The following is a 20,607-nucleotide window of genomic DNA, read 5'->3' on the forward strand; positions in this document are numbered from 1 at the left end:
ACCTTCTCCCTAGTTACCGTAAAGCATGGAGCCTAATTTGTTGTGCAAGTGTTGTAACATGCTCAGCTCTGAGACCTGGAGCTTTTACTCCATTTGTTCTCTTTAGAAGAGATTTTTAAAAAAATCTGTATTTACTTTATTTGGCCTTGTGGGTTAATCTGTAAACCACTTCAGCCCGTTTAGGACTCAACAGGGTGCAAATCTCAAATAAAATAAATAAAATAAAAATATTGTTTTTAAGCATAGCTTAAATGATTAATAAAATGTTCTCATTTGTTTAAGTAGAAGTTCTGGATACTGGCTTATGTAGAATAGGATCAGGAAGCTACATAAACTTCTGTTTGCAATGCTGTGGGTAGGGCCAGCGTTCTTCTTTAAAGACAGTTCAGTCATGTCTTTTTTCTCAGTCCTCCTCCCAATTCGCTGTCTTCCTACCACATGTCAACCTACCAGAGTTGAAACTTAGATTTTAAATAAAAATGTGAAAATATGGCACAAGGTGTTTTCCATTAGTGGCAAATTAATCTCTTCTTTCTCCTCAAGAAAGGAAGAGAATTCTTCCTTAAGAAGAATATTTGAATCCTGCTAAATTTTGAATTTCTTTTTAGTCAACAACAAAAAATGCCTGCAGAGAGGGTACTCCTCAGGAACTCCAGGTTAGTGTGCATGACAGAAGCCCAGTTGGGAAACTGATGGACATCAGATGTTCGCAGTCTGGCTGCAGCTTAGAAAGTTCTCTATGTGAGAATAATGCTTGGCTGGATGGAGAATGCTCTGGATTGACTTTTTTGGGATCAGGGCTTGAAAATTTGAAGGAAATGATTGGTTCTCTCTTCCCTCCCCAAAAATGTGTATACACACAGAAATGTTTCATTTATGGACTTTGTGCAGGCTGTCTGTGGACCTTGGTTTACAGACCCTGGGCTGTGGACCAGCCGTAGGGGACACCAGTAAGGTTGATGCTGGGACCAGACTTGAGGACCACTGCCCTGTAAAAATGCCTCCAGGAAACTATAGTTTAATGTAGCTTTTGGCTTATTTGAAGGTTGAGATGTCTTTTAAAAAAGCAGTCATATGAAGAATGACTTTGAATTTCTTGTAAAACCACTCTTTCGGCACTGAATTCTTTTTGTAATGGAGGCATATTATATATTCTCTTAGAGTCAAGTGCTAGGAAAACTTTACCTCCCCTGATGAACTGGTAAATTGGTCATGATGTTGTGTTATATTATTGTTTGCCTTTTTCACCTGTGCTGCCAGGAGGTGTGAGCTCAGTTTCACGCCAAATTTTAGCAATTATTTATTGCCTCTCTTTCTGGTTTAATTATCTGCCCCTTCTTCCATTTCATGTTTGTTCTTTTAATGAAATGGCTTTTCTGTTGCTGTGTTGTCTCCTATGAGAAAGCAAGGGCTAGTATGTTCCATGGGAATAATGGTTACCCTGTTGAGCAGATGAGCTCTTTCCCTGTATGCAGCCATGGGAAAGGGTGATTTTCAAAATGGCAACCATGACTCACTCACACACAGAGAGCCTGAACATTTGTCACAGGTTTTATGTAGTTCATGGGGACAGCTAGCTCAAAGGGACCAACGAACAGACATATAGGCAATCACTGGGTGCTGAAGTGAATTTACTAACAGGTGCAAAACAGGTCAGTATCCACGGGGCGGGAAAATGTGCTGTTTGGAACCATCTCCTGGGGCAGGGGTGACATCAGTTGCACCTCCACAGGACAGCATTCATTTGCAACTTTAATGGCTGAGAATTGTTTGATTACTATCAGTTTTTTATAACTTGCAGAGTTGTAAAGTAATCCAGTCAAAGACAGTGAACGGCGGAGACCCCTGTAGAATCAGGTGACCCTGGCCAGGAGAGAGCCGGCACTCCACTGAAAGAACACCTAGCCGTCTTTTTGCTGACTGCAGTCTTCCAGTTTTTCCTGACAGCAAGGTAGTGAGCAAAGGAGTGAGTCCTCATTTAGGACACTGGAACTGAGAAAGAGGATCTTCGGTAGAGGAGAAAGGAGATGGCCTGTTATCGGCTCCTCAGTCTCTGTCCCGAGTCTGGCCTTGAAGGAGTCTTCATGGCCACGAGCACCTTCCCGGGGAGGGGAGGGAAAGACGCCTTTGTCTTGAAGAAGCAGGATGGGAGCTAGGAAAGACTCCTTCTTTGTTTGACAAGCTGAAGAATGAGTGGATCTTATCCTGTAAAGCAGATTGTTTATTTTCATGTCATTCGCTTTACCTATTTATTTTTTATCTTTTTGTTAACGCTTATTTTTAGCAGAGTCTTTTTTGTAGTGTCTTTCAGGCTGGCCTCAGATGAGTGGTAGGTGACATTAAGAGCCCTGTGTTTACTCTCAGTCATGGAACTGAGTGGGACGCAGTGCCTCCAGAGGCCCCTGGAGTGGTGATGATAATTCATGAGAGCCCTCCCCCACCCTGGGGAATGCACCTCATCTCTCCTCAGCTGGAAGTCTCACAGTGCCTACCTCGGAGAACAGGAGCCTCTTGGTTAGTTTAGTAAAGTGCTTTTTCTCTTATTATTTTTTATTGTAAGCTTTTTAAAGCTTGTCGCACTTGATGAGTTTAAGTAATTAGTTAATGGAGAAATATTATTTGCATTAATTTGAATCAGTCTGTTCGTAATTCTGTATCATTGCAGTTTGAGGTCTTTCTCATATTATCAATTAATTTAAGTATAGATTTATGAACATTTGCTGATTCAGTGGCCTTGACATTTGTTAGTTATTGTAAGTTCTGAGAAATAAGCTGGATTGAAGAGTGCTGAGTCAGGATTCAGAAACATAATTGATGGATACCTTGTGTTAGAAACCTGGGTCTGATTTCTCTGATTCTCGTCTGCATAGTAGGTGACACTTAACATACAGAAAGGCCCAGCACTTGAAAAAATACATGTAGATGAGACAGGTAAACTGATATAATGACCTTTGTGTCCCAGGTATAGAAACTTACACTGCGGGATTAGGCAGAGAATGAGTGTCAGTCTGCCTGTTATGAGGCACTGTTTTCAGTGGACAGACTGCACAGATTTAGGCTCTGGTTCCAGCTCTGCGACTGTAGTGTGAACATGAGAAAAAGTTCATCTCTGCAGTCTTCATCTGTAAAATACAGTTTGAGCTAAGGTTTACTGAGTCATTGTTATGTTATAGGAAGATGTGGTCCGTACCCTCAAAGAGCTGAAGACACACCTGTCAGTAAATAAGTACAGCTGAACATTATGGGTGCTGTGAATGACTTCATAGAGGAAATGAGGCTGACACTGATTCTTCCAAGGAGAGCTCTCATCTCCAGGCAGAACCCGGCTGAGGGGCAGGGGAAGGGCGAAAGAAGAGAAGTGATTCAGGGGAGGGTGTCAGTAAGAGGACCGAGCACAGAGGCATCGACGAGACGCCTGGACTGAGTGTCTGAGCCCGTGCCAGGAGAAATGGAGAAGTAGGTGGCAAGCACATCTTGAAGAGTCTGGTTTTTAATGCTTAAATAAAGAAGTTTGACTACAAGGTCTCTAATGTTCTCTCTAGCTTAGATTCTGACCTAAGATATTGTCAGTGGGTGTAAGGAGTTAACATGTTCTGGTTAATCTGAGTGGGTGTTGCATTCAGTTAGTGACAGCCGAGTAACTAGACTGACCACGACTGCCAGTCCCCGTGTGACTTGCAGCTTTTGTAACCACTGAAGGGTGGGAACAGAGTGCAGAGTTCTTTGCCAGAATCTCTCTCCTGCTACTCATCCTTCATATTACTGTCGACATTTTTTCTTTACTTCCTTTTTTTTTTAATTGTGGAAAATTCAAACATATAAAAAATAAACAGACTAGTATAATGAACTTCCATTACCCAGCTTCAACAATTATCAACATTCTTGCTTTATTTATTCCTCTACTCACGACCCACCCCTCATTCAATAATTATTATTATTGTCATTATTATTTTTACTATTTAGGTATTGTTTACTTACCTTGAAATGTACAAATCTTAGATATAGGTTTTTGACAAACATCCCATCACAATACAAAACGGTTGCATCTTCCTCCAAAATTCCCTTTTATCCCTTCCTAGCCTCTCCCTACCCCCACCCTACCTCCAGCTGAAACAACAAAATACAACATTGCCCTCATTTTTGTTTTTGTTGATTAGATTTGCCTGTTCAAGGACTTATGTGGTGGAAGCCCCTGTATGTTCTCGTTTCTGGCCTCTCTTGCTCGGCTTGTTAGCTGTGAGATTTGTCCGTGCTGTTGAGCCTTGTCGTTCCCTCCCTTGTATTGCTTAGCAGCATTCTGTTGTATGAATTTACTGCAATTTGTTACCCATTCTTTTGTCAAGTGACATTTTAATTTTTCCACTTGTGCTGTGAATGAAGTTGCTGTGAACATTCTTGTATGCATTGTTTCATAAAGATGTTTTTGTTTCTTTTGGATAAACTCCTAGGAGTGGAATTACTGGGTCTAGAGATAGGTACATGTTTAACTTTATGAGAAATGGCCTGACAGTTTTCCAGAGTGGTTGTACCAGCCATGTATGAGTTACAGCGCTCTGTATCCCTGTCAGCACTTGGCATTGTCTGTCTTTAATTTAGCCATTCTTGTGGGAATGTGGTGGTATCTCAGCATGGTTTTTATTTGCATTTCCCTGGTGCCTAATAATGTTGAACATTTGTGCAAGTGCTTATTGGTCATTCGTATATCTTTTTTTGGTCTGATAAAGTCTTTTGCCCATTTCTAATTGGGTTGTTTTTTCATTATTGAGTTATAGTAGTTCTTTATACATTCTGGATACAAGTTCTTTGTCAGATGTATGTTTTGTGAATATTTTCTCCCACTCTGGCTTGCCTTTTAGTTTTCTTAACAATGTCTTTTGATGAGCAAAAGTTTTATATTTGAGTCTAAGTTGTCAACTTTTTATGGTTATTGCTTTCTGTGTCCTCTCTAAGAAATCTTTACTTACCTTCCAATTGAGAATATATTCTCCTGTGTTTTCTTCTAAGAGCTTTAGTCTTTCAGCTTTTATATTTAGATCTGTGGTCTATCTCAAATGCATTTTTGTTTATGGTGTGAAGTTGGAGTTGAGGTTCATTTTTTTTCCATACAGATATCCAGTTCTAGCACCATTTCTTGAAAGGACTTTCCTTTCCCTATTGAATTGTTTTGCTACCTTTGTTGAAAACCAGTGGTCCCAGTGTGGGGTCTGTTCCTGAGCTCTGTTCAGTTCCTTGGTCTCCTTGTGTACCTTACCCCAGCACTGCACTGTCTTGATGATGTAGTTTTATGGGGAGTCTTGAAGTCAGGCATGTAAGCAGTACGACTTGGTTGTTCTTTGTCAAGATTCTTTTGGCTATTCTAGGTCCTCTGCATTCCCATGTAAATTTTAGAAATCACCTTGTTCATTTTTATTAAAAAGCCTGCTGGGATTATGAATTATCTATAAATTACTTTGGAGGAGAATTAACTTCTTAACAGTATTAAACCCATGAACATGGTACACATCCCCATTTATTTAGGCCTTTAATTTCTCTCAGCAATGATTTTGAGCTTTTAGTATGGATGTTTTCCATGTCTTTTGTTAAGTTTGTTACTAAGTATTTTGTTATTTGATGCTGTTGTAAATGTATCTTTTAAATTTTTATTTTTTAAATTTTTTCCTACTAGCATATAGACATAAAATTGGTTTTATATATTAATCTTATACCCTGAGACACGACTACCCTGACTGAGTTTTTAGCACACAGTTCCTGAGCACCATGGACTGTCTTCCCTTCATGTTTTTATAGGCTTTTTAGACTTGAACGTCCTTGTCTTCCAAGTGGCCCTGAGGAGGGCCATTGTGACGGCCGCGGCACTCGTGGAGCCTCCTGACAGTGCCCCACTGGGTTCAGATGGCCTCCTCTGTGTGTCTCTGTCAGGGAACTTCCCACGTTGGTCTTGAGTCAGCCCTTCTTGGAGCGCGAGGAGTGTGGCTTCTCAACAATTAATAACTATGGGCGTTATGTTGCTCTGGGGCGGGGTGGGGCTGGGGGAAGTCCTTCAGTCAGTTGGAAACAATCCCTGACTTATATCTTAGAAAGGGAAAACAGGCCTCTTATCAAAAATGTATCCCTGTGTTCTTCCTATTTAAAGGTGCATTTACTAGTGGATGATCTCTCACAATCTAAATGACTTAAGCTTTTGCTGCTGATGTTGAATGTTTGTAGATTATGTGTCTTATTCCTTTTTGTTTTCCAGGTGGCTGACTGTGCTTGGGATGAGACGATAAAGATCTATGATCCCGTTTGTCTCGCCATGCCTGCTTGAGGCACCCCACTCCGGTCAGAGACAGCAGAAGAACACCGAAGAACCACTTAACAGGAAATCAATTAACTATTGATAACATAGACATTAGGTTATCTTCAGATTTCAAATTTTAAAAATTTACCCTGGAATCAATTTTGAGGCAGCTGATAAAGGTGTTGGCTCACTATTTAAGCCTAGTTCGTAAGCCATATCTCTTAAAACCCTAAGGAATAATTGATGTTATGGTATATCTTGTACTATCTATTAAAATGTAACCTCTGTATTGTAAAATGGATTAAAAAATGGGAGATCCATAGACTCTATTGATAGTGATACATTTAATTTTTAATTTGTCATTTTTGATATAAAATATAATCATTGCTGTTGATAAAAATCAAAATAAACTGCATCTCTTGATCATTTATGACTGTATGACATCCCCAGCGAGACTGCTTTTTCTCTGTAGTGCATATGTGAATATAACACTGTATATGACATAGATATGTATCTGTGGTGCAGTAACAGGCACTGAGACAGAGCTCACTTACTCAGCAGCTGTTCACTGAGCATCTGCTCTGCCTGACGTACACACTGACTGAGGCTCTCCAGGGTGGTCCCGTGCTCCGAGAACGTGGAATGCTGTGAGTTAAGAGCTTCCATGGTTTTTACATTTATTCAAATCTTTTTAGATATTGTACTCGTGACCCTATATTTCTCTCTGCCTACTTCCCCACTATCAAATTTTTAAAAAATTAGTTACTGGGCAAAAAGTCTTAGATCGTGCTTAGGTTTCAAGCAATTGCCCTTGAAACTAGCCCTAAGTAATGCTGTAAACCCTCCTTGCTACCTCCGTAAGTCTCCTCAGAAAATCTCCAGGGCTGATGATCTGTAAAAAAGTAGGGTAAAAGGGAAAAATTAGTAAAACAACTTTTCACAATATGTATATTTTTATATATTAGTAAAATAAAATGTGTTATAAAAATGGCAAAAATTGTCATTAAATTTTTAACAAGTTTTTTGAGAATTTTTAAAGAGCAAAATATACTTTTTTGTAGTAATCAGAAGAAAAATAAAATACATGTTTATTGTCTTATTTACATATTTCTTTGTTTACTTTTTCCAGAAAAAAATTAAGACAGCTTACAAAATACAGAAACATGACAGCATAAAAGGTAGGACAGAAGGAGACAGAAATGGAACCAAGAGGGGGCCTGAAAATATAGGCCTCAGAGGCCTAGAAGGTTGCTCCTGGCAGCAGAAAAGGGAGCCTGGTCAGAACACAATTCAGTGGCCAAGACCTCGTCCCAGTCCCAGGCATGGCCGTCGCACCATGCTGGCGATAGAAGGTGCTCCGTAGATGTTGCTGAAATGTTGAATGGTCTCGGGGAAGCACAGCTCTTTGGTTCTTAGACCAGTCAATACTAATTATTCTTGAGAGGCCCCGTGAAGAGGACACAGCCTGACACGAGCGTGTTGTAAGGAAAGGTGCTCCAGCACATTCCAGAGCCGGCACTGGGATGCTGTCCTAGCACTGTTCTCGTTGCTTCTCTCCAGAACCTCTGGCACCACTCCAAGTGTGGCTCAGTAAGAGGGTTTACAGGGTGTTCTCTGTATCATAGAACTTAGAAAATACCTAACCCAGATCATATTTACAATGAAATGAAATTACTTATTTATTTTCCTTTTATTTTTTTTATTTATTTATTTTTTTTAAAGATTTTATTTATTTATTTTTCCCCCAAAGCCCCAGTACATAGTTGTCTGTCATAGCTGCACATCCTTCTAGTTGCTGTATGTGGGATGCGGCCTCAGCATGGCTGGAGGAGAGGTGCCTTGGTGCGCACCCGGGATCCGAACCCGGGCCGCCGGCAGCGGAGAGCACGCACTTAACCGCTAAGCCACGGGGCCGGCCCCTTATTTTCCTTTTAGAATGCAAGAGATTTTATTAAAATAATCTACCATGTATCTTTTGAAACAGATACTTGTGATTTAAAAACTAACGCCTCTCAATTATTTTCTCCCTCTATTTCGGGGATGCTATAGATGATTAGAACACTAACCTCAGGTTCTTGGAGTCTCTCAGTATGAAGGAGTGTGGGTGAACCTTTATCCAGTGGGCTCCCTGGAGCTGGGATTGGAAAACTGGAAGGAAGGGAGCTAGAGTCTCTCCAGAACGAGAATGTGCAAGAGTTTTGAATTCTTGGTAGTTCACAAGCCAGGCAACCTCTGGGTTTTAAGAGGATGACCAGACAATCCCTCCAGGTTGGGAAGATTCACGTTTGTCTCCAGGCCATGGAGCTCTTAGCTTCCACCTGCCTGCCTGCCCAGGTCCCTCCTGCACCTTCAGTGACGCACAGCACTGAACAATGAATGCAGGGCATCCAGGGCCGCGAGCATCCTCTATGATCAGGGCATGAGGTGAGAGGCTTTCTCTGTGTCACCCTTTGAATCTTATAACGTCCCTGCAAGGAGGCCCTCCCAGTTTTCCAGATGAGGAAACAAAGGCTCCCAGGAGTCCTAATAGCCAGGAGGTATGGAGCTGGAATTGGAAACCTGCTATGACTGGATCCAAACCCATGGCCCTGCCACATGGCCTCCTTTTCCTGGAAACAACAGAAATTGGCCCATGGAGAAACAGTAAGGATGTGGAACTCTTCTGGTGACTCGATCCTGATCATTCCTGAGGGGACTGACAACACTGAGTTTCCCAGTCCTAAGAGCTAAGCAGCTGGCTCTGGGTCTGGAGGGACCCTACCAAGACCCGTCACCTGGGAGGTCCAGGCGGAGAGCCAGCTGTCCTTCCTGCCTTTGGCACTTGACTGTGTATCTTAGCTGGAATTCAGCTCTTCCCAAATGAACTCATTAATTTCTTACTTAACAGGCCTCTTCTTGAATGAGATAATCCACTTAAATGTTTTTTACTTCCATGTTTATACTGAGTACTCCCAAATCTGTCTCTCCTGCCTTCCCCACCTGGGTCTCCCCCAGCCTTTGCACACTTTTTCTTCCAGCCAAACTGCTGGTGCTCACCAAACTGACTCCCCCTGAACATGCCTCTTCATTTGTGCCCGTCCTGTCCACCCAGGCACTCAAGCGGAGACCTAAGTGCCATCCTGTTTCTTCCCTTGTTCCCGCCTCCACTCCAAAACACATCAAACAGGGCACAAAGTCGTGTCCCTCTTACCCCTGAATACTTCTCCTTTCTGTCTCTTCCCCTCAGTCTAACTACCACTGCCCTGGTCAGGCCATCATTAGCTTTTCTCTGGGAGATCACACAGCTTCCTAAATGATGTGTCTGTTTCTAGGTCTGTGCCCTCAGAGCCACCGTCCTCAACACAGCTGCCGGAGACTGATGGAAAATGCAATCTGATTACATCAATTTCCATGTAAAACCTTTCTCTGCTTCTAGGATTGCCTACAGGAAAAAGTTCAGGCTCACTGACCGGGCAGCCGAGGTCCTTCGGGGCTGGTCCCCTGCCTCTCTCCACATCGTCATGAACTCTCTGCCCCAGCAACACCAGCATGCTCACCAGCTCCCCATGTAAATATGCAGGTGTTCATTTCTGTCTTTGCTCAACCTTGTCCCTGTGCCTGGATTGCCCTGCTCTTGCCTTGGCAAATTCTTACCCATCATTTGGAAGTCACATGAAATGACTAAGGAGAAAGATTGACAACATACAAAAATTAAAATAGCAAAACTCATGGTTAAGAAAGTTAAAAGATGGAAGACATATTGGAAGGATGTATTTGCAACTTATGTAACAAATGGCTTAATATCCAGAATTTATGAAGACTTTTAAAAATCACTGAGAAGACAAGCAAACATGAAAGTGGACAAAGGATACCAATAGACGATTCACGGAAGAACAAATACAAGGTTTGAAGATGTCAGTCAGACTTTGTCTCATTGATGACAAAGAAACGCAAATTAAAATGAGATACCCTTTTTTTGCTTATCAGTTTGGCAAACATTTAAAGTATTGATAATATCCGATGTTAGTTAAAAGTGGGAGCACTGTAATACACCTTTTTAGAAGACAATTTGGCAATAAAGATTTTAAATTACCTGCAGGATTCTCTGCCTGCGTCCCCCACCCCAAACTCCCAAAACTTAGAGAAGTCTAGGTAAGAGCAAGTGTCCACAGGTATTCAGTGCATCACTGGTAAAACCTAGCTGCCTGTCTACAGAAGAAAGGTTCTACTAACCAAGAGTCACTTAAAAGACTAGGTAGGACTGTGTGTCCTGACATGGAAAAATACATTGCTATTGATATGTGTATCAGTTATCTATTTCTGTGTAACAAATCACCCCAAAACTTAGCAGCTTACAACAACAAACATTTATTTATCTTACAGTCTGGAGGTCAGGATTCAGGAGGGGCTTCGCTGGTTGTTCTGGCTCAGGTGCTCCCATCACATTGCAGTCAAGCTGTCCCCTGGGTCTGCGGACTTCTGAAGCTCAGCTGGGGCTGAAGGATCAACTTGCAGAGTCACCCACATGGTTGTTAGCAGGCCTCCAGGACTCACAGGTGGGACCCTCCATAGGCTGGCTGTGTCCCCACAACATGGCATCTGGCTTCCTCCAGACTGAGACAAGAGAAAGAGAAGATTCACGATGGAAGCCTCAGTCTTTTATAACCTAATCTCAGGAGTAGCTCCCTCACTTCTGTTCTGTGCTTCACACAGACCAATTCTGGTACAGTGTGGGAGGGTTAACCAGGGGTGTGGGAGGGTTAACCAGGGGTGTGAATACCAGAAGTGGGAGATCTTTGGGAACTATCTTGGAGGCTGGTTACCACTATATGCTTTTAAGAATAGCAAACTATAGACAAATGTGTATGATATCCTAATTTTATTATTTTTTTGAAAGGGGGGATTATGTATGTATAAATATAAGAAAAACTGAAAAGTTCACATCAAACTCTTAATGGTATCCAGCTCTGTGTAGTGGGGGTGGGGTGGGATGGAAGTGGGCAATATTGAAGATCGCATGTTCAGTTATTGTTTGTAAAGTTTGTTTTCCTTTTATAAACTATAATGAGCATTGCTACTTTTACAATGAAAAATAATGGAATGAGATCGTATTTCCTTCTCCAGGAAGCCTCTCTGATGCCCCCTGCAGCTGATTTTATTGCCCTCCTGTTTCTGCCTCACCCACACCTGTGAATCCCTGAGGACTAAGATGATGCTCATCTTTGACTCCTCTGTGGCTCACAGACTGCCTGGCCACAAATTACTTGCTCTGTATGTTTGTTGAATGAATGAACTAAAGGTTTTATTTAATGCCATCAATATTTTTTAACTCCAAAAATAATGGATCTTGAGTCTAGACCCTTGATACCCGGAGATCAAATAGCTTTTTGACTTTCAGATCTACATTCTTGCTCAATTAACCTTGCTAATCATAGTATTCTTATTTCTCCTATTTTTTCAGTAGGAGCTTATCTAGTAACTGGTGTGGGAGACGGCATTAATTTTTTGGAAATGAAAGCCCTAATGGAAAAGAATTATATGCAGTAAAGTGGAGAAAATGTATGGTTTTATGCCAATGTAGGTTTCAAATATTTTTCTTTTTTTGGTGAGGAAGATCAGCCCTGAGCTAACATCTGCCAATCCTCCTCTTTTTTTTTTTTTGCTGAGGAAGACTGGCTAACATCCACACCCATCTTCCTCTACTTTATATGGGACCCCGCCACAGCATGGCTTGACAAGCTGTGCGTTAATGTGCGCCCAGGATCTGAACCAGCGAATACCCGGCCGCAGCAGCAGAGCGCGCGCACTTAACCGCTTGCGCCAGCCGGCTGACCTCAGGTTTCAAATATTGAAGTAAATACTGTTGCCTAAATGAGAAAGGGAAAACTGAATCAGCCTCAAATCTTGTACCTGCATTAGTGTCATAAATGGAAGCAGTTATAATTGCTGGCAGGAATGAATCATTCCATAGCTAGGTCTGTGCGGACGCTTCTTGATCGTATTCACTTAAGATGGCAGCACCGTTTCATTGCGATGGTCCCCAGAAGCAGAAATCTGTTATTTGCTGATGTCTTTGAAAAGTTAAATTTCTAACTTTTTTATCTGAGTATACTTAGAAGAGTCTCTTATACCACACACACAGACATCATTTGAACTGTGCCTCAGACCTCATTATTTCCTCAAGAAAGAACATCAACACCTGAAAAACAAAGTCCCTGAAATAGCCAATAGTGCACAACCAGAGATTTTAGCAACAAAAACCACGAGTTCCCCAGGGAGCTGGAGCACGGGACTCAGTGTGATGCTTTCCAGTGTTGTTCCTGGAAAGCTGGCACCGTGGGCCAGCTGTGAGGGCTGTGAGGGCTGCGAGGCCCCGGTTACAGGAGCCGCGCTCCCCCACCGCAGCGAGCCCCGCACACCCGCTGCCGGCCCGGCCCCGATGCAAGTTGTTCTGCTGCTGCGGTCAGGATCGCGGCTCAGGCCTCGGGGCTGGAAGTGGCGTGTCCAGCACAGAGGTGAAAACGGGGAGGAGAGAACCGCGAGAGAAATGGGTCGTGTGTTGGGCAGTGTGGGAGGGCGTTTAAAGGGTACGGGCAGGGATGGGGGGGGTGGACACGAGCCGGGAGCCAGCGGTTTCCAGCTTTTTTCCTCGCCCCCAAACCCTGGCCGAGCCATCATGTTTAAGTAGCGCGAAAACTGAACCGTGTCCAGCTCAGCGGCGACCTGGGCTAAGCTTGCCCTGCAGGGGCGACACCCAGATAAAGAGCTGCAGATGTCCTGCGCCCGCAGAAAATAAGCATCTCCCTTTTCTCTTAGCCAGATGGGAAGTGAATGTTCACGAGTCCTGCGGGGCGCGGACTTGCGGGCGGGGAGGCGGGAGGCAGGGGTCGTCCTGCCCGCAAAGCGGCCCCGGCGGCCCCGCGCCGCCCCCACCCTCCCTCCTCCCCGCCACCCCCGCCCCTCCCCCCGTCGCCCTCGGGACCCAGGAGAGACTACTGGCTCCTCGGACTCAGTTTCTGCCCTTCCGCTTTTTTCACACCTTCGGCTTGCGCGGACCGTGCTCCCCGCCCCCGGCTCCGCAGCCCCCCGACCCCTCGGCGCCCCCAGAAGGTCCCCCGGAGCCGCGCGCGCAACCCCGGTGCCCTCCTGGAGGAAGGCAGACGGGGAGCGTGGCCGGGACGGGAAGGGGCAGCCTTCGTGCCCCAGAGCGGGCCTGCGCGGGGTCCTGGGGCCCCAGGCCCCTTCGATGTGGGGGCGCTGGCGCGCGAGCCTCGGGGAGCCCCGCAGCCCCTGGCGCCGACATTTCCCTTCCCTTCCCTGCCCAGCGCCCAGGCCCCGCGGCCGCGCCGGGAGGGACCGTGGGTGGAAGAGCCGCTGAGCTCGGGGGCGGGGGCTGGGGCGCCGTCACTTGTTGGGCTCAGACCCGGAGCTCGGCCGGGAGCGCTGTCGTTCCCAGAGCCCGCCTCGGCTGAGCCCGGGGCACCGAGCCCGCGCCCCCGGCTCGGCGCCGGGGAGAAGGGCGAGCGCGGCAGCCGGCCCCGCGCGAGGAGAGGGCCGTCGAGAGCCGCCGGGGGGCGCTGGGCCGGGGTCGGGGGCCGGGCCTGGCCGTCCCTCGGAGCTGCAGCCGCGGAGCGAACGTCCCCGGTGACGGGGACCGCGGGCGCACGCGGCGAGGCTCGTCGCCTACTTAAAGCCGCCGCCGCCACCGGGATCCCCGCCACTCCTCTCGGACCGGCCCCCCACCCCTGCCACTTTTCGGAGGCCCCCGCCCCCGCCTCCGGAGCTGCGGGGCAGTCGGACGCGGAGCCGCGCGCGGAGAGGACGCCGGCGGAGCTGCCCCGGCCGACCGGCGCCCCCTGCTCTGCGCGCGGCCGGGTGGACTCCCCGCTCCGTCCCTGCGCTCCGTCCCCGCGCTTCTCCCGCTCCGTCCCCGCGCTCCTCCCGCTCCGTCCCAGCTCCGTCCCCGCGCTCCGTCCCCGCGCTCCGCCCGCTCTGCCCCCGCGCTCTGCCGGCTCTGCCCCCGCGCTCCTCCCGCTCCGTCCCCGCTCTGTCCCCGCAGGCCCGGGGCGCCGGGCGGCGCGATGCGGCACCTGTGCCGGGGCCGCGTGCTGGGCATCTCGGTGGCCATCGCGCACGGGGTCTTCTCGGGCTCCCTCAACATCCTGCTCAAGTTCCTCATCAGCCGCTACCAGTTCTCCTTCCTGACCCTGGTGCAGTGCCTGACCAGCTCCGCGGCGGCACTGAGCCTCGAGCTGCTGCGGCGCCTCGGGCTGGTCGCCGTGCCCCCCTTCGGCCTGAGCCTGGCGCGCTCCTTCGCGGGGGTCGCCGTGCTGTCCACGCTGCAGTCCAGCCTCACGCTCTGGTCCCTGCGCGGCCTCAGCCTGCCCATGTACGTGGTCTTCAAGCGCTGCCTGCCCCTGGTCACCATGCTCATCGGCGTCCTGGTGCTCAAGAACGGCGCGCCCTCGCCGGGGGTGCTGGCCGCCGTGCTCATCACCACCTGCGGCGCCGCCCTGGCAGGTGAGGGGCCCCGCGCCCACCCCGCCCACCCCTCCCGCCGGTCGGCGGCCGCGGGCATCGCTTCCAGATGGGGAGACTGAGGCAGAGGCGGGGAGCCTGGACGCGGTCGCTGGCTCGCAAACGGGACTCTAGACCCCGCCGAGCCGCCCCTGCGCTTCGGCCCCTCCTTCGGAGCCCCCGCGGGTCCTGGCTTCCGACCCCCGCCCTCCCCCGTCGCGTATCGCCCTTCTCGCCCCCCCACCCGTCTTCCCTTCACCGCTTCCTTCCTCCGGGAGCGGGGGGGAGGGGCTGCAGCCTCCCCGGGTCACGCGGGCTGGAGCGGGGGGACGAGGGGCGCCGCGCGGGGGCCGCCGGGGCTGCTTCGAGGTCTCGGGCAGAGGCCGGGCGTCGACGCCGGAGCGCGTGGGGGGCTGGGGAGCGAGAGACCCTCTTGGGGCCGAGAGGAGGCGCTCTTTGCCCGCCCGCCCGCCCGGGTCAGAGCCACCAGCTGGGGGTCCCTCTCCCTCCTGGCGCCCGCGGAGGGGCAGGGGCACAAGCGCCTGGTGACCTCGTGGCCAGCCCGGGAAGCCAGAGCGCCCACCCTGAGGGCACCGCGCTCCCCGGGGCCCCGTCATGGCCAGGGGTGGCCAGAGCCCGGGGGCGCTTGGGGAGGGCGCCCCTCCTCCCGCCCGAGCCGGCCTCGGCTGAGCGCGGCTCTCCGGTTCGTGCCCGAGCGCAGAGCTGGGGCGCGAACCCCGCCCCTGGCCAACCCGACGTCTTGTCTTTTTCCTTCCCGCCCGGATCGGCCGTCCCGGCGGCGCAGGAGCCGGCGACCTGAGCGGCGACCCTGTGGGGTACGTCACGGGCGTGCTGGCCGTGCTGGTGCACGCCGCCTACCTGGTGCTGATCCAGAAGGCGAGCGCCGACACGGAGCACGGGCCGCTCACGGCGCAGTACGCGGTCGCCGTCTCCTCCACGCCGCTGCTCGTCGTCTGCTCCTTCGCCAGCACCGACTCCATCCGCGCCTGGGCCTTCCCCGGCTGGAGGGACCCGGCCATGGTCTGCATCTTCGTGGCCTGCGTCCTGATCGGCTGCGCCATGAACTTCACCACGCTGCACTGCACCTACATCAACTCGGCCGTGACCACCAGCTTCGTGGGCGTGGTGAAGAGCATCGCCACCATCACGGTGGGCATGGTGGCCTTCAGCGACGTGGCGCCCACCTCTCTGTTCATCGCCGGCGTCGTGGTCAACACCCTGGGCTCCATCATTTACTGCGTGGCCAAATTCCTGGAGACCAGAAAACGAAGCCACTACGAGGACCTGGGGGCGCAGCCCGGGGGCGAGCAGGCGCCGCCGAGCCGGGACCGGCTGCCGTTAGTCCTGGCGGAGCCGCCCGCGGAGGGTGGAGGTGGCGGGGCGGCAGGTGGGGCGGCAGCAGGTGGCCCCGCTTGGCGGAGTGGGCCGGAGGCCAGGGGCGGCCCCGGGGGAGCCCTGCTGGGGGCTCGGGGCGCGCGGGGCGCGGGCAGCCCTGAGGAAGCGAGCAAGAGGTCGTTGAAGGATGCTTACCTCCAGGTGTGGAGGCTAGTTCGGGGAACCAAGTACACGAAGGAGGATTATTTGATAGAAAATGAAGAGTTACCCAGCCCTTGAAAGGAAATGCCTGTGTGTATATATGTACATACGCTTATTTTATAAGAGAGAGGGAGCATATTTTCATGAGGGCCGTTCAGTTTTATTCTTTGAGGAGTGGGGAAGGGAAGCAAGGAAAGGAGCTGAAACGGACTGGCAGCCACAAAATGAGCGCCTGTGTGAGTTACTCAGCGTGGGGTGGCCTGAGGCGTCCCAGAGACAAAGGGTCAGGAAGGTGCTTGAGAAGTCAGTCTCGGGGCAGACCCCGGGCACATGACTGTTTCTCACGATAACCATGACCGAGTGTCTGCGTGTGCCAGGAGTCCTCAACCCCACTCCAAAGATGGGGTGTAGGTATGCTGGCAACACCTGAGCAGCTCACAGATCACACACAGGGGCATGTTTCTGATGACAAAACTGCAGTTTTTATATGGCCAGCTGGGCAAAGAGTATATTATTGAAATGACGTATATACATAAATACACTGCATTGATGTTTACTCTTTGTAGTCATCTGAAATGTGTTTACTCTCATTTTTCTTCACTTGTCTTTTTTTTTAAGTGCTCTATTCTATTATATATTGGTAGAAAATGTTAAAGCTATTTTGAAAATATGAGTTGTTAGCTTTAATCATGAAGTTTAAAGTTGGCTTTTAGTAATTATAAAAATATTTTAAAGGTTGTTTTGGCTCAGTGCTTTATAATATTTATTATTGAATGCTGTAGCCTTTTTAAAAACCAGTTTTACTGTGTCCGATATTCTGTCAAGCAAATGCGATGGCTGAAGTAGAATTGTCTTAACTGAAGCAGAAACAGAGGGAGACCATCCTGCGAGCCAGCCCTTTCCATCCCTCCACACAACCCCAACCATGTGACAGCAGGAGCAACTGCTGTATTCACTTGATATTTTTCTATCTTAAATTTGTCAAAATAAAATATGAGTCTATCTGCTAAAGACACATTGTTAGAAATTTGTTTCAGACACATTCATGTTCTGTTCATGCTGTGTGGCTTGTGTGGTTTGCCTTCAGTGTGGCGTCTATCTGGTACGTAGGGCCCAGGCCTGCGGGAACTTCCTATGTCAGCGTGGCAGCTGAGGTTAAAACACCACCAACCACCACACTCTCATTTTCCAGTCAAGGAAACAGTTATGGAGTAAAATGAAGTACTGCCTCCTGTTTCGGCATGAAAACCGTCCCAGCTGACTGCAGTTTCTCTGGAGTTTGAGCCGCAGGGGTTGAACGCCCCCGGGGCAGGGCTTCCTGTTGCCCCTCAGGAGAGGGCTTGGAGAGTGAAGACACCCTCATTATTTGCCAGCGTGTTCCCGAGACTCTCAGATGGTCACATCCTGTATTTTTCTTTATTTTCCAAAAATCAAAACAAAACGAAGAGCAGAGGAAAAATGAAGTTTCCCCTCCATTGGTTTGGCTCCACAAGCTGGTGAGCACCTGTAATTGTGGTTTGCGATTGGTTCTGGTTGACTGGTTTTCATGGGCAATTGATGGTTTCCACAGGCACGTCCACGAGCCGTTTCAGATGGAGGAGCCCTCGTATGGCTGCACTTAGAAGGGGTTGGCTGGGGTTGTAATGACTTTAAAAATAAGCGTTAGTTTTATTTTTTTTTAATTTTTTAAATTTATTTTTTATTTTTTTGTGTGAGGAAGATCAGCCCTGAGCTAACATCCGTGCTAATCCTCCTCTTTTTGCTGAGGAAGACCGGCTCTGAGCTAACATCTATTGCCAATCCTCCTCCTTTTTATTTTTCCCCCAAAGCCCCAGTAGATAGTTGTATGTCATAGCTGCACATCCTTCTAGTTGCTGTATGTGGGACTTGGCCTCAGCATGGCTGGAGAAGCGGTGCGTCGGTGCGCACCCAGGATCCGACCCGGGCCGCCAGTAGTGGAGCGTGCGCACTTAACCGCTAAGCCACGGGGCGGCCGAAGCGTTAGTTTTAATGTCAACATGCCAAAAGGCAACATCCTGTTGCAAGTCTGTGTAGCTGAGGATTAATGAAAAGCAGCAAAGATGAGTGAGGTGTATACTTTTTTGTTAATACCTCTGTCAGATAAATGGATAGAATGATTGTTTTTCACTGAAAAAATTCCCTTTTGGTTAAAACTGTGGGTTTGCATTTATTGCAAAAAGATTAATTCTTTTCTGTAGAGGCACTGTATCAGTTAGAGTTCCCTAGAAACACAGAACCAAGAAGATATAGATATCTTGTTATACGTTCTATAAGTGACCAATAAGATTATATCTATATAATCTATATCTATATCTAATCACAGAGAGAGAGAGAGGGGGAGAGAGAGAGTTTAAGGAATGGGCAATTGTGGGGCGAGTCTAGAATCTGTAGGGCAAGCTGGCAGGTGGGAAACTTGGTAAGGTTTTTATGTTGCAGTCATAGGGCTGAATTGCTTCTTTTTCTGCAAACCTCAGTTCTTAAGGCCTTCAACTGATTAGATGATGCCTACCCACATTATGGAGGGTAGTCTCCTTTACTCAAAATCTACTGACTGTAAATATTAATCACATCTAAAAATGTCTTCACAGCAACATCTAGACTCCTGTTTGACTGAACAACTGGGCACCACAGCCTAGCCAAGTTGTCACATAGAAGGGACCATCACAGACACCTATGCTGGGAGGGGACAGGCGGAAGTATGATAGGGTAGAACAACCCAGGAAGATCAGAAGTGGACGTTCTGTTGCATCCATTGGTTGGGCAAAGCTTAGCAAGTAAGGGTGGGAGGGCAGGGCAGAATGGGCATCAGCGCCTGAAGCCCAGCCCCAGGAGGGCAGAGCAGGTGGCTTCCAAATCTTTCCTCCATCGTCAGTAGACCTTGAGCCCATCCGCAGACTCAGGTCCACCCTGACCTTCGGGCTCTGGCAAGGCCTGAGTCAGACAGGAAGGAGGCTTGTGAGATGCTCCAGCACGTGACCGTGGAAGGGACTCAACTGGAAGTCACCACTGTTTCTTGACTGACCCCGTCTTTGTGCCCCATTTCTGACAACTTGATTCTCCCTTTTTCTGAGATTACGCCCCCAACCTTGTACCCACCTGGGTGTCTGGTCCCCGCCCTGACAGTCTGTTCCTCTATCAGTTCTTCAGGATGGAGGCCCTGCCTCACACTCACTGGCCACTTCTCGGCTGGAATCTGTCTGCTGGTCCCCTCCCCTAAAAGCCATCGAGCCCTCTGTTACTACCTGAGGCACAGGTCACTCAGAAGCACGGGGGCACGTGACTGCCCAGGACATGCGGTTGAGAGGGTGCATGCTGCTGCTGAGCAGAGCTGGAGCTGTGACCTCAGCTCCTGCAAGACCAGCCGTCCTGCAAAAGTGGTCCCTTGTCAGAGGGCTAACAGTCTGTGTGGCTGATAGCCAGACTTCACGAGGACAGAGCTGGGTGAAACTTGCAGGTCCTTAACTGACTGAAGGTTTTGTTGCATCTCAGGATGGCGAGTTTCTGTTGACCTCTCTTCAAGCTCACTGGGTCTCTCTTGGGCCATGTCCAGTGTGCTGATGTGCCGGTAAAAGGCCTTCTTCACTTCTGTGAAGTTTTGTTTTTTCTTAAAGGTCTAGCATTTCCTTTTGATTCTTTCCTACAGTTTCCATCTCCCTGGGGACGTCACCCGTCTGCTCTTGTGTGTTGTCTGCCTTTTCCATTAGAACCGCTAGCGTATTCATCATAGTTCTGTTAAGCCCCTGTCTGATCATTCCAGCACCTGCGTCACACCTGAGGCTGGTTCCGGGGCTTGCTTTGTCCATTCAGACATGTTTTTTCCTTTTTACTTAACATGTCTTATACTTTTTTTGTTGTTGAAAGCCAGATGATCTTTGGGACAGTAGGAACTGAGGGGAAGAGGCTTCCCGTGTGCGATTTCATGTTACTATGGCTAGCACTTGGGTTCTCTGATGTTTGCTGCAGCTGTAGGTGCTGAGGTTTCCAACTCCTTGAGTGTCCTTGTCGTCATCTCCCTGTTGTCTTGGGGCTTCTGAGAGCTCCTCGTTAGACGGAGTCTGACACACCACAGGTCCCCCAGCTGTGATCCAACTCTGACTGTCCCGGAGCTTGTGGGTGTGCTGGTCCAGTGCGGGGAGGGGAGGGTTCCACGATCTCATTAGTGCATCTCAGCCTTTCAGTGGCCTGTGTCCCTGGGCTGTGACCTTCACAAGTGTTTCTTAGCCTTTTATTTTTCCTCCTCTTAGATGAGACAG

The 20,607-nt window shown here is 48.7% G+C and overlaps 2 protein-coding genes across 3 annotated transcripts in view; both read left to right on the top strand.

The window, feature by feature from the left end:
* The window catches only part of PEX7 (peroxisomal biogenesis factor 7), an 84,139-nt gene extending 77,429 nt beyond the window's left edge, over positions 1–6,710 (top strand). Inside the window, exon 10 of one of the 2 annotated variants that reach the window (XM_087444168.1) lies at positions 1,802–1,914. In XM_087444168.1, coding sequence (XP_087300294.1) covers positions 1,802–1,861 — 60 coding nt within the window. In that variant the 3' untranslated portion in view covers positions 1,862–1,914. Of the gene's footprint in view, positions 1–1,801; positions 1,915–6,238 lie in introns of those variants that run through there. The other variant, XM_004422356.3, reaches the window with a different exon arrangement.
* Positions 6,711–14,340: 7,630 nt separating this feature from the next.
* Positions 14,341–17,325, top strand: SLC35D3 (solute carrier family 35 member D3). Its single transcript, XM_004422357.3, has 2 exons — positions 14,341–14,779; positions 15,582–17,325. The coding sequence occupies exons 1-2, from the start codon at positions 14,341–14,343 to the stop codon at positions 16,409–16,411; spliced, it is 1,269 nt and encodes a 422-aa protein (XP_004422414.1). The 3' UTR covers positions 16,412–17,325.
* Positions 17,326–20,607: the final 3,282 nt, after the last annotated feature.

This window comes from Ceratotherium simum, chromosome 19 (assembly GCF_057802395.1).
Source record: "Ceratotherium simum simum isolate JZ-2026a chromosome 19, ASM5780239v1, whole genome shotgun sequence".
Taxonomy (NCBI): domain Eukaryota; kingdom Metazoa; phylum Chordata; class Mammalia; order Perissodactyla; family Rhinocerotidae; genus Ceratotherium; species Ceratotherium simum.